A 13818-nucleotide genomic window follows, 5' to 3' on the forward strand; every position below is an offset into this window, starting at 1 on the left:
CGGGGCTTGCGGCGACTGTTCTTCGCCTTCTGCGTGCTTGGTGCCAACTATTTAAAAACTGCTGTCAGATATTATCATCCAGTAAATCTCACTTTTTGTGTATTAAAAAACGATGTGGTAGGAGCACAGTCCGAAATGTATCGGTAAAGTTCACTCTTTGCGTTAGCAGGGCGGTTCTGTAAAAGCAACTGAAGCATACGTCAAAACGTGATTAAAATCTGTATTGTAAATTACAGTTCCTTGTTTGGAATCAAACCATGAGAAGACTTGAGCCATTCTCAGCTTATTTTTACTAAAAAGGATTTCACTACTGATTTAATGTAGACTTTTTTGGCAAGATAAATGGGAATGAATTGTTTGTAGATGTGGGTGTAGAAAGCCACAGAAATATTTTCTCGGAATACTAATACTGAGAAAGGAAATGGAGAGGGAGTAGAAAACTATATACCTTGAAGAAAGATGTGAGGGGGAAAAAAGTGATGTATTTGCCAATACGGAAAGGAAATACTGAAGACATTAAAGACTGCATGCTTTAAAACTTGTAACTGATTTTATTCCTTTGTTGTGAAGTAGGTTAACAAAAGGGCATGTACTGGTAGCTCTTCTATCTTTTCGGCACATGGGACTAAGAAGAAAAAGGATAAGGGAAAAAAAAAAAAACTGTAGCGCAGTAATACAAAATGACTAGCTATACCTGGCAGGATGTTGCAGGGCTTGGCCGTTGGGTGCAAAGTTCTTGGAGTGTCCTAGAAAAGAATTTACCACAGTAATCCAAAATATGAATGCAGCCACCAGCCCAGCAGAATGCATACTTAATGCTGGATTAGAAGGCTTTGTTTTGCTTTTTGAAGACTTGCTTCTGTTTTGAGGTATCCCAGATAAGCTGTTTGTGATTTTTTTTTATAAAAGGGAAATGATGAAAAATGTTTTTTCTTTTCTAAAGTTGTACAAGAGTTTTACATCACATAACTTCAATCTCTGTACGTTACACATGACTTGTGTGATACCTTAGGGCCACGGGGGACGTTGGCATTCAGACATACAGTCAAATTATTCTGTGTTTATTTTAGCTGTAGAAACTTTTCAGAACACTGTTACTTTTAAGGCTTTGTGCTCTTACAGGCTTAGCTGGTATATGCCCTGCCCTTCTGCTGGAGGCCGCCGTTCCTACAGCAAAATGAAAACTGTGTTTCAGCTACCATATGTCAGTCTGGCACGTTAATTTAAGCCTTCAGGTAAAGGTGTATTTTGCGCTGATAATGTCAACAGACTATTGCAGTGGCTGAGCTGAGGGGGGATTTGGCCCTTGGAAGAGGAGGTCGTTTTGGAAAAGTGGGGACAGAAGAAGACAGTTACTAAGTGAGATCTTAAAGCATAGTAGAGGAATGGCCACATCATATCAGACAAAGTGTCCATTTAGACAATTACCCGATGTCTGACAGTGATGAGTAATAGATGTCTGGTAAAGATACTACATAATGATACTACTACTTTCAGCCCCCAACAGCTTATGGTTCATGGACTTCCTAAGCTCGAGGCAGTATTGTTTATGCAACACTTCTCTTCTGTGACCTTGACGCTATATCTGAACCTATGTAAATAAAAAGTCCATAGCATCCACTACTGAGTCAAGTTCAGAAACTTCTTTATGCATGCTTTTTTTTTTTTTTTTTTTCCCTTGGAAAAGACATGAACAGTCATTTGCTTTCTCAGCACTACTTCTGACTGCATGGACCTGTGTCATATATCCTCTCTCTTAGTCATCCTTCTCCAGGATGAAGAATCCTTTGGGGGTTCAGCCAGCGAAGAGGTGCTGATGTCACAGCTGTTTGCTCAGTGGATGTGATTTGGAGCTCTTAGCTTAGTTATCTTTTAATGCAAACTCATTTAGCTTGGCTCATGCAAATGCAAGACAACTCTAAAAGAATGTGGGTGTACAGCTACAGCAGTTCAGCTTCTTGAGCGGCATTGATTTCTTTGTGGCTGATGCACAGTTAAAAACTGCAGAGACAACACTTCAAGTAAGCAGAATAAGGGGTGGCATATCATTTACTGAAATTTGAGTTGGACTGAAAAAAAATTATAAGAACTTGAGAGCTGTACCTGAGAAGAAAACCAGAGTAAGTACAAAGAATGAGGATGAAGAAGAGAGAGATACATATGCTGATACAGAAGAGAGCGTGTTATGCTACTGATTCATGTTTTACATATAATTTAAGCTTGACAACCCACTGATTATTAAGTGATTCTGTCAGTACACTTAGGAGTTTCTTGGAGTATTTATGCTCATGTCTTGTTGACCAAAGCTAAATATGGGATCTGACTCTTTTTCCTCACCGCCTGATATATTCTGTAGTGTCATATATGCTTATAATTTATTTGTGAGAGCTTTTCTGATTTAATAAGAGGAAAATAGATATCTAATCTCACCTTCCTCCTCTTGAATGGGTTGCAGGCCAGAACTCTGTTTCATCAGTGATTGAAGGTAGTGCCAGAACTGGACCTCAGTTCTCTGAATTGTATTGCCATTACATAGAAATTTCTTCTGCAGTGAAGTCCTAATCTGTAGCTGTTTTGGATGGGATTTGTGTTCTTCTAGAGTCTGCAGATATCTATAGATACCATTTCTTCTTATCGTCAGTATGAGAAGTAGTTTAAAAAACAATTTTTTTCCTGTTCTTACGTTTTTTCCTTGCCGTCTTCTTTAGGTTCTCTAAGGTGAATGCTGCAAATCGGTTACTTTCATGTGGAAGTTGTTGACTTAAACAGATCTATTTATTTGCTTAAAAGTAAGCTTGTACTCAGACGCATTGCTGGGCTGAGGGAGACCAAAGTGTTCTGTAAACTAACCCTCACAATGTCCCTGTGAGCTTAGTGACCACTGGTTTTTCCTCATGTTACAGGCTTGGGGCCCAAATTAGCTGTGACTCACACAGAAAGCTAATGATAGATGCATGATTAAAATGCAAGTTTCCACTCTTGATGTCTTATGTAAGTTATTAAATCTTTCATATATGAAAATGAGAGAAACAGTAAAAATTATTCCATTCGTGTTGCTTATTTCAGCACACATGCCGTATTTCCTAGTGTGCTGTCTTGGATCCTCTGTATTTAAGTCACTGATCAATTTACTTGTATGCAAAGAAACAAATGCAGAACGTGCTATTGTTTTAACAGTGAACGAAAATCGGAATAGAGTTCTCCAATTTGTAAGTGATTTACACAGAATAACTGTCTCAAAAAGAAACAACGGGGGAAAAAATTGAAGTCGCAGGAAGTGTCAGGCATCATTTTAGATACACAGACCACAGTTCGATGCTGTGGCTTCTGGCTTATGTTTCTTTGTTTCAGTGGGAAAGATCTGAAGACGTTACAAATGTATTAGAGAAGACAAAATAGCGTCTTGAGGTCAGTTGCGAGCACGTGAATGCTTGCAGGATGATGTTTGGTGTCCAGCAATTGGAAAAGACCAACATGTCCCTGCAGTTTCTGCAGTAAGAGGCATTTCTGCAGAAGCACTACAAAAATCCCTAAGTACTGTACATGAACTTTCTGAAAGTTACATATTTTATATGCTGCATCAAATGCTTTCCTGACAATTATGTAAGTGAAACCAAGTGACTGCTGCGGAGCTCATCCACACAAACTGCGGGTGAAGGACAAAAGCCCAGCGCTCATGGGAGAGGGGAACCATTTTTCTTGTATGAAAACCCACTTTGCCTCTGATCTTTCAGCCTCATCCTTAATGGAGATCTACCAAACGCCTTCAGAAGACGCTAGGAACTAAATTCATGGGTCTCTTGTATGCTGTAAATGATGAAACCGAGAGGGACTTTGCTTGTCGCGCTGTAATTTCATATTTGTTCCCCCAGACAAACTCCTATTCCACAGACTACGAATTAGCTGTCTCCTTCCCTTGGGAAGTGATTTTCTCACCATCCTCTCCCCACCGCCGCAGCATCCTTTCTAATCCATAGATTATAACTAAGTTGTTTTGCATATCACCTAAACATAGGTAACTAGACTTTCCCCTACTTGTATATAGTTTTGAAATTTGCTTCTGACCCAGACAGGGCTTGTGTGCACAAAAGATTTCATTAGACCAGCTGATGAAGATTACTTCCACCTACAGACCTTGTCTTGCACTGTAAATATTATATATGCTTGCACTTCTGTGTCTTGATCTTTGGAAAGACTTGTTTTAGGAATTGTGGTCCTCAGCTCGAGTAGTTTCTAGTGGTTGTGTGTCATGCAGTTCTGTGCATTTTTCTGTGTGCCAAGAAATTAGATGAAAATTAGTAGTTGCTACACAGGAAATTCAGAAAATCTGGTGCAGTATAACTTATTTTGGACACAGTTTTATAATTCTTCCTGTGCTGGTATTTCTGTTTGTCACTGACTGTTGCTGTTTGTCCTCTGATTTTCTTTTGGAACTGCTGGGCAAGGGAAAATTGGTGTTACAGAGCAAACAGTGTATGTGATAGAAGATATCTAGGGTTTTTACACTTTTTTAAGTCAGCTGGGTTTTTTCAAGCTGTTAGAAACATTGTTGTGATTTCCTTAACTGTGTTAATGTGTTTTACTGTGCACATGCTCTTTCCAGCTCTTGCACACGCAGGTAGAAAAGTGAATTCCTACAAATACTAATAATAACTGTCTGTTATCATAGTGAATAGGTGTAATTTCAGAACAAGGCAGTGGAAGAAAACGTGGAACCAGATAGGAAAGCATATAAGTACCCCATGTGGCTACTGGGAACCACTAATTTTCATAACGGTGAGGTTAAGACTTGTTGAACTGGGGACTTCTAGGGCACTCGAAACATTGTCCTGAAATTAGTATCTTTGTTGTAGTTGACCAGCTCAGAGGCTTCTAAAGGTGTGCATGTCATGCTTTAGGAGTTTGCTTTACACCACTTTCTGTACAGTAATTGTAGCTACTTAGGAGCTTTCTAATACTGACAGCTTGTCCCTTTCCCTTCTCTTGGGTTCCTCACTGCCCTTTGATCTTACACTAGACACGGGCCTGTGCCAGGAGAGCGGCGGTAACCGATGTGGTGCTGGACTGCATGGGGAAATGTTTTTCTTGATCTGCGTGGCTTTCCCCCACCCTTCCTCCATCTTTTCCTTAATGGCAATTACATACTCTGAGATTAAATGGTGTGGTAATAGGTCAGCACTACAGCTGGTGGTGTTTGATAGCCTAGAGCAACAGAAATGGGGTTTCTTCTGGTTTCTCTCTTATTTTTAAGAGCTGTGGACTTTGCATCCTTAAAATATGATTTAAGGGAAGCGTTAATTTCTTTGCACTGCATGGAAGTAGGCATACTTTGTTTAGAAAGTTTGGAGAAGGCGCAAGGGTGCGGGAGTTTTCTAGCGCTTTTGACACGTGTTGTTACGCTAAGCATTTGACAGCAGAGAAGTGTGAAATATCTTGGTACATTTCTCACAGTTTGGGTGGTGTCAGCTGATGTTTTGAATTACCTTGTGAAAGAATCCTATTCCTTTCCAGGAACCCAGCCCTGAAGTGAGTAGCAGATAAGCACGCCGCTGGCTTCTGAGCACGCGCTTACGTCCGAGGAGGTTCGGATGTTATCCCTTGGTCGTACGGTGCGTGTGTTTCTAGTTTCTGCCAGTGTGGAACAATGTGGGCTTGTACGAGTGTGTAGTAGTGGCACAAGTTGAAAGAGGTAAAGAAATAGGTGAGGAGACTGGAGGTGTTCCAGCCTGTGCTGTGGCTCGTTGCCGTCTGCCTGCCGGGCTTTGCTGTCCATGCAGCTCAGGTGCTCGGTTGGCAGAGCCAGACTTGCCAGGTAGTCGCTGCTTTTACTTAGATGCTGTGCAAAATAAACTCCTCCACACCCCCTCCCTCCCTTTTTTTTTTTTTAAAGGTGGTTTAAACAGAGTTGTCTGACGTGACGAGTATGAGAAGTACTTGCTTGCCAGTGTTGGGGGAAGGGGTGCAAAAGCAGAAACCTGGATGGTGTGGAAGGGGGCTGCTCTTGCAAGAGTGACGTGCAGACAGTGTAGCCTTCCAGCAGATGTGGGGTAAGGAGTGCCTGGTGGGCTGAAGCACCTGAGACGGCTGGAAACGTTCCTGGTACTGGTGAGCTGGAAGCACATACTGACGTGTGGCCCTGACTAAAAGCTGTGGTAAATAATGGATTTGAAGATGCTGGATAAAACCCTGTTGAAGGCTGAAGGGCAGGAAGTTTGGGAACACTGAGACAGCAGCCTGCCTGAATGGCATGGCGAATAACAGATTCGTACAGACCGAGTCCTGTGTAACGCTGTTAGGTGAAGTAATTGGTTGTATGTTGTGCAAGAACGTGACTTCTGAAATCACTCTTAAGCAAGCTACAAAGTAGTGCATCGCTGTATACTGCAACTGTAAAAGCGGTGGTGTTCTTCTCCAGGACTGCACCATCAGGATGAGGCACCCAGATCCTTTAGGAGACTTCCTAATTCTGTGGGTTTGGGTCCCGGTGACAGAAGCCAGTCCTCTCTGTGGCCATTGACCTCAGTATTTTTTGTGCTCCCTCCGCCCTCCCCCCTTTTTTTTTTAAAGTAACAGAGCATAAGCACAGGTCAAAGGGAAATGGGAAACCTTGGGTGGAGAAAGAAAAAGTGTTGCATGGGATCTTGCAATGAAATGGGGTATTTAAATGAAATTGAAAGAGATTCCCTCCTCTCCCCTCCCTGCGCCACACTTTACTCAAACGGTATTTGTGCAGCCAAATAACCGCACTTTCTAGGGTGTAATTGGCCGCATAGCCCATTACCACACTTGCATTTGTATGGTGCTATGTGAAGACTTCCACAGAGAGGAAATCAACAAGTAAATAATTTGAATCAGATTATTACTGTGTCTTAATTTTAAAGAAAAGCTAGTAGCTGCTCTACAGGGTAGAAAAGATCCTTCTTTCAGCTAGAGAATTTCAGATAGCACAGGAAGAGGGAAGGAAGTGTTGAAATGGTTACTCCTGTTGTAATGGAAAACTATGTAGTAAATATTTTGATTCTGCAAAGTATCTCCTTATGGCTTTGTTTCATTATTTTAATTTTGTAATGGGTAAGACAGTAATTCTGCAGTCTCTTTTCCACCTGTCCTTGAGGTGACCTGTGTTTGCACTTCAGTGGGATACTTGGAAAACTTTTAGTTTGCAGAATGAGGCTTGCAAACAAAGTGGAATGCTTTGTACAAAACAAAATATGCTTGAAACATGACACAAGTGTTTTTGATGTCTGTTGTAATGAATGATGTTTTTCTTTAAAGGGCTGACAGTACTTTAAGAGGCCTTAGTAGGCAAAATTGTGTTAAAATTATTTTGTGAAAAGTTTTGCATAACCATTCTGGACTTAGTTGATATAGCTGAGCAACTAACAAACTTGTTAACTCTTTGTATCACATTATAATGAACACTGTAGTCATTTTGTCAGTGTGATAGATAAATGCTCTATCCGAAAACTTTTTAAGCAAGTTTGAGGAGTTGGGGGTCCAAACCATAAAAAAAAAAAAAAAACCTCAATGCTGGATAGAATTTATTTAAATTGTTAATCAAAAAAGTTCTTCAGTATTTGTTTCAGCTAGATATAAAAACTGCCTTTGAATTAGTTGAAAAGTTCCTTCTCTACTTGGCTTTTAACACCACTTCTAAAACATAGAAATGGTTGAGTTTTCACTGCTGAAAGATGACTAGTTGAGTGTAAAAGCACATGTGGTGCAAGCAAGCTGCTCTGCAGTGCTCAGAACGTACTGGGCAGTTAAGTTGGAGAGCAGAGGATTAGGTTTGGGACATAGTTTCTGGAAGAACAAAAAGGAGAACAGCGAAAATCAATTTGCTACAGCGAACAGGTGTGAGAAACGCTGCTGGAGGACTTGGCATAATTTTTGCACTCTGGGATGGCGACTCCAGTTAATGTTTCAGTGTCTTTATTGTCATTGTGCGTACGTCTGGAGATGCATTGTCTCCCATTAAAGGGTAATCCAGGCTGTTCCATTCTCTTGCCTTCAAGCAGTCAAGTATCAGATTTTGCAGCATGTGAGACAAAAGGCTCCTTTGCTACTTCTCAGAATAAGATTACAGTTGTCACATTTCTCTTTCACCAGCGTGCCTGGCACTTCAGAGTATAGTTCAGACTTCCCTTTGTTAATGGAAGAGAAAGAGGATCTTTATGCGCTTCCGTTATTGGTAGTTTTTATTTTCATAATTCATTTTGCTATTTAATACACATGACTTACGCCTAAATCCCCTTCAGGATTTGGGTTGGAAAGTTAGGTTTCAGTTAACTGAAACTTGAGCAGCCTTCTCAAAAAAAATCCCATCCCTAAGAAAAGTTAATAAAAAAAAAAAAAAGTAAAGATACCATGCCAACTGTTTGTGAATACTCAATACAGTGCAACACAGTTGACCAGAAAGCCTGAGAAAACTGTCAAATGCAGTTTTGTGTCTCTTAAAGCAAACCAGAAACGTGTGATGGATTAGAACTGCTGGTGAGGATGGGCCAGGCAGTGATGTTTTTGGTCATCGGTTGCTTTGGAAAAAGATGGAAACAATACTGGTAACTGATATAAAAGTAGCACTCACTTCTGGGTGATAGGTACAGAGATCTGGAGCAGTCATGTTGCTTCCAGGCTTTGTGTCCAAACCCAGGCATCTCGGCAACAAGGAAAACCACAAGGTCCACTGAACAAGGTGTAGATGACTTTCTTACAGGACTATTCCTGATGCACCTTTACTAGTAACCAAACTCCACTGTGCGTAAGTTAAGAGTTTGCAGGCTCTATATGCCTCAGCTTATTGAAAGTGTTAGACTAGGTTACATCAGCATGAATATAAATAAAATTGTGTTTGGTATTTTATGTATTAGATTTAAATGCTTTTTACTGCTTCCAGTGTGGAAGGAAGGCTTGTTCTCTTCAGCTTCTTTTCCATAAAGGAAAACAATGAGGAGTTTGTTCAGCTTCTGCATGCAGAAGAAATACATTTAGGCATTCTTTGCATAACTGTGGGGAAGAAGGGGTTGCTAGCTTTCTCATTGTTCAGCTTGTTTCTTAATCACATAATGCAAGTTAACTGTGAAAACACTCTGTGAAAAATAACTAGTGGAACTCTGAAGTGGTCTGTGCTGTACTGTGTTCCCATACCAGGTGCTTCTGAGTTTAATTTTGTTGAAGATATATGTCTGTCTGTCTATCTGTGTCTATATGTATGTAAACAATGTATACACTATTGTTTCAACCTGTTATACCATGGCAAATGGCCAGTAGCAACTGAGTGACTGATACTTTGCAAATAGCCACAGTGTCAGTGGCTTTTCTTCTTAAGAAGGCATGTGTCTTCAAATTTGGTGGGTTTTGTTTGTTTCTTTTTTTTTTAAGTATTGTATTCTGAAAGTCTTGTCTGTTGTGTTTGTTTTTTTTTTTCCCTGTGTGTTCTCCAGTGACTTTATAACATGCAAGACACTGATGCCAGGGGGAGTTCCCCTGCTTTCCTCCGGCCTCAGAACGGGAGCAGTCACAAGTCTTCGGGGTATGTCCCGGGGAGAATTGCCCCTCTCCGTCCCCCTCCGCCTTCGCAGAGCCACGCTGCAGCCGAATTTACCTCTGCGAGACAAGAAGCCCGGACAAGACTCCCGTCCTTACCAGTGGATCAGCACCGCCGCCAGGCAGAAGCCAGCAGGCATAAAAATACTCTCATTTGCTTTGCCGTTTCTAGCCTTTCACTTTTTGTTGCACTGGGGATTTTTTTGGGAATAGCTTCAAAATATGCTCCAGATGGTAAGTTCTTTTGCAAACAAAAATCATCCTAGTAGTTACGGTCCCTGGGAACATAATTCAGTAATTCGGCATCAGGATTAGCGTTAAAAGTTAAGTGCAAAAATAGAACGCCTACTGCAATTTTCACATGGAGGGAGGCAGTGTTTGGTGGGTAAGATCAGCTCCTTTTTCTGTTACCAGTGTCATTTTTATAGGTTTTTACTGTGAATTACTTCATTTACTTACATAAAGCAAAAAGGCATAGCAGAAAATAAAGACTACTGGTGAGGGGAAAAGAAGGATGAATGTTGTATAAATGTAATTATTTTTGTCTGCAGAAGCAGCTGTCTGATACGTTTACAAACTGCAGACAAAATGAAATCCTGTCTGTTTAAGCAGTAACTAAGGAAGGTAGTAGAAGAGTGTTCAAGAAAAAACATTTAAAAATCTGCAAGAATTTACACCAACAGTATGTGTTTGCGTTGTTTAAAATCAAATTGTGCAGGGACCTTTTTGATCTGTTAGCCCCGATTTTTTTTCAGCTCATCTTAGAAAACTGGGCAACGTTCATGGAATTTGGAAAACCTCCCAAATGTGTCAGTGGTTGTAAAGCATGAACAGGTGATGTGATTAACTGCTGATCACTAAGTGTACATCCTTCTGGTCAAATACAGCTAGGAGTTACTATGAGGTACAGTTGCTAAAGGTTGGTAGTATGATTAGGAGCATGGGTTGTTATGTTGTTTGGTTGGTTTTGTTTTTTGCTTTTTTTGTAAGGCAGGTTTCTAAAAGCTAAACAGGGTTTTGAGTTGGAACTGTTGGCTGTTGGAACTGTTTAAGTCTGTTCTAAGACAACAGACTTAAACTCCTCAGTGACTTTTGGCATGGTAACTCAAAAGATTCTGTTTCCAAAGTCAGTGCAACACAGGCTGAACAAATTAGATAATCAGTTGAAGATTTCAGATGACCGTACAAAATGAATACCCGCCTCTAACCAGAGGACTTTTGGTGGTGGCTTGCTGAGGCCTCTTCTTGGGTGAAGTTACTGAGTTTTCCTAATAGTTATGAAGGAAAACAAAAAAAAAACCACCAACCCTGAGGGAGCAGTGAAGGGAAAGTTACTGCTATGTTGTGATCCAGATCACTGGTGACAGGGGTACATAGCGGCAGTAAGTGCTTCAGTTGTTGCCAAGTTCAAGAGAAGGCTGAAGGGTGACTTAGTTGACTCCGAGAAGTACTTTGTGGGGGGCAGAAAACATTTCTGCTTTGATACCAAGGCTTCAGCTTTTAATTAAGTAGAAGCTGTAGATTCTGACGATGGTTTTAGTAGAAGTCAGGTGTGTATACTGTGTGCTGTGGGATACGTAAAATAATAGTCCCTTTATGCTTTAAAAGCTGATAATGTGAAGGGGATTTTAAAAATGTAAGTGATTTTGGAATGGTCTTGCTTAATCTGCAGTAGCTCATTCCAGAGGCACTGAGTTGCGTGGTCAGTACATGGTTGATGGCTCACTGGGGATACTGAGGATGTTGCAGGAAGAGTTGCTGTCATTTAGTAGATGGGCTTTTTTTTGTCTCCAGTAATGACTTATGTAAGGGCTAAGGAGTAACCCTAGGTTGTGACTGCTTTCCTTCAATGTCCCACTGCTTCTTGATGGAATTCCAGGCCAGTATTCAACATTAATTGTTGCATTGTGTCTTTCTGAAGTTTCCCTGCATTAGCCTTTAAAAAAAAAACAGCATGCACCGGCAGAATAGTTTGAAAACCCTGACACAAGAGAAACTCCTACAGGCAGCAAGGAAAGTCTGGCTGAAATTTTAATCTTGCAGTATTGTTGTTGCAGTAACTCCCCAAAAGTTTCCCAACAGGTTGAAATGTTAATACGCTCAGTTCCAACCTAGCACATGTGGTACTGCAGCCACGGACACCAGTCCTAGCTAGGTGTGGTGGAAATCCATAATTGGAAATCCATATTGTCAGTACTTTTAACGGCTGTTTAAAAGGCAGTGAAGGGAATGTGAGACTTAGTAGTAATTGCGTGTAAATCCTAAACCTCCGGCATACCTTCCCCAAAGGGAAAATGATACTTGTCTGCATTTCTGTTCCTGCTTGTCAGCTGGTTTCTTTTTTCCTTCTTACTTTTATCTTCCTGTCATCATCCTTTTTTTTTTTTTTTTTTCCTAAGAAGTCCTGAACACTGGAGATCAGGGAGAGCACTGTAAATGCAATTTCCTTCCCCATTTCCAGGAGTTTGTGCTGCAGGGTCAGGATGACAAGCTGGGAAGGTTTTCAGGGAAAAGTTCTGCTTGGCCTTTGCAGCTCTTGGCTGGAGCTTGCCCAGGGTAAACAGGATAACAGGATCCTCAGAAAATTTAGCTGCCAAACTGTGATAAACTTCTGAGCATAATGTAACACTGATAACTTTTTCCCAGAGGCCTTAAAAACTCCAGACTTGGTGGCTAAGCAGGTAGAAAGCAACTATTTAACTACATCTTGAGAACTGCTTCCTGCCTTTTCTCCTGCCAGAATTCATAACCTTGCTCCAGCACATGGAAGGTTCTAGATTTTTTTTTTTTTTGGCAGGGTGGTTTTTTGTGGTTTTCTTTTTGTTTGTTTGTTTCAGGGTTTTTTTGCCCTCCATCATTTGCAAAAATATCACTTTCTCCCCTCCCAAATCTGCTAAACCTTAAGGAGAGCTGACCCAATCTTACAAAAATGCTCTGAAGCTTGAAGAAGCTTGACTTGAAAAATTTTCAACATGATTGGTTCAATTTGGCAAGGCCATAACTACCTAATGTCTTCTGGTCTATGCTTCTGTTTTCATTTAACCTTAAATGTAGAGGCAGTGACTGTGGTCTGTAAAATCTAATCAGTAATTTTGGAGGAAGCATATGGTAGAGTACTAAATACTTTTGCTGAGCACATCTGATCTGCTTGCCAAAAAGTTGACGCGGGTCAACTTCAATAATGTGCTTCAGAAGCATGCGTGCATTAAAGGAGTGGCTATTTCTGATGCTGATGGTGTGCTTGCTGGATTGTAATGTACAATAGATTTAAATTAAAATTTTTAGTTATTGTGCTATACCTCTTCTTTCTGACTCAACAGAAAAATTTAGTTACTAGATCTTCTCATCTGTGAATCATGCAGAAATCATCAGGTTGCTGACTCATGGTTTCCTCACATTGCCCTTTGCTACCAGCCAGGAAGTATGTGTTTCTTCACAGTGCTTGTGTGTGTGGTGTCTGGGGGAAGGGGTTTTAGTGACTTTGCATGAGTCGGGCAATAGACTTGCGTTTATCCAGTGGGTGCTCGGCAGTCTTGCCGATTGCAGTGCTTCTTGATTTTTGGCTTTCCCTGATGTGCTGAATTTAATTTTCTAAATCCTGTCATCTTAGGATCCCACCAAAAGACTTTCCTTTGTTTTTTATTTTTATATTACTACTTGGATGCCTTTTGCCTTTATGCAGTTCTGCTAATTTTTTCCCACTGGTAGTCAAATCTTGGTTTATGTGGGTTTCCTGAGTTGGAAAGGATTTGAAATGTGGAGAGTAATACCAAAGGAAAAACATTTCTGTCAGCAAAGCTAAGGCTGGCCTGTGTTAAACTTGTGGATAGGTTTCACTTTCTTTAGATTTTGCAAGAATGGGCTGTTGCTAATAGCTTTTCATCCCAAAAGTTGCATTGCAGATGTGTGGGTGTTTTTCTCCAAAAGATAAGATGTAAAAAGGCTATTTTGAATGTTAACTCTCAGTTGGGCTGCTAACCTGTTTATTTTGGCACCTTTTTGGTTGCCCTTTGCTTAAGAAAAATATTTTCAGTCTGACTTCTCTTTTGGTAAGAAAATCCGAGGAATTTACTTCCCATTTCTGTTTTTGTAGTACATCTATGCTGTTGCGTTACTCAGCTGCTTAACACACTAAAGATGTGCGTGTTGTAAATACAACATTGCTGTAACTTCATCTGAAATCGCACAACCCTGCTGCTTCTTGCTGCTGTTTCTCCTTTTCTGGCCTTGTTGTGTGGTGTTGCTGCCTGTGTAACACCAGACCTTCAGCAG

At 40.7% G+C, this 13818-nt stretch overlaps 1 protein-coding gene across 1 annotated transcript in view; it reads left to right on the plus strand.

The window, feature by feature from the left end:
• Nucleotides 1-9455: 9455 nt before the first annotated feature.
• The window catches only part of TMEM2 (transmembrane protein 2), a gene marked incomplete at its 3' end in the record, with an annotated part of 20335 nt that continues 15972 nt past the window's right edge, over nt 9456-13818 (plus strand). The window contains exon 1 of the mRNA XM_010290228.1: nt 9456-9780. Coding sequence (XP_010288530.1) covers nt 9456-9780 — 325 coding nt within the window. The remainder of the gene's footprint in view (nt 9781-13818) is intronic.

This window comes from Phaethon lepturus, unplaced genomic scaffold, assembly GCF_000687285.1.
Source record: "Phaethon lepturus isolate BGI_N335 unplaced genomic scaffold, ASM68728v1 scaffold49426, whole genome shotgun sequence".
NCBI classification, from domain to species: domain Eukaryota; kingdom Metazoa; phylum Chordata; class Aves; order Phaethontiformes; family Phaethontidae; genus Phaethon; species Phaethon lepturus.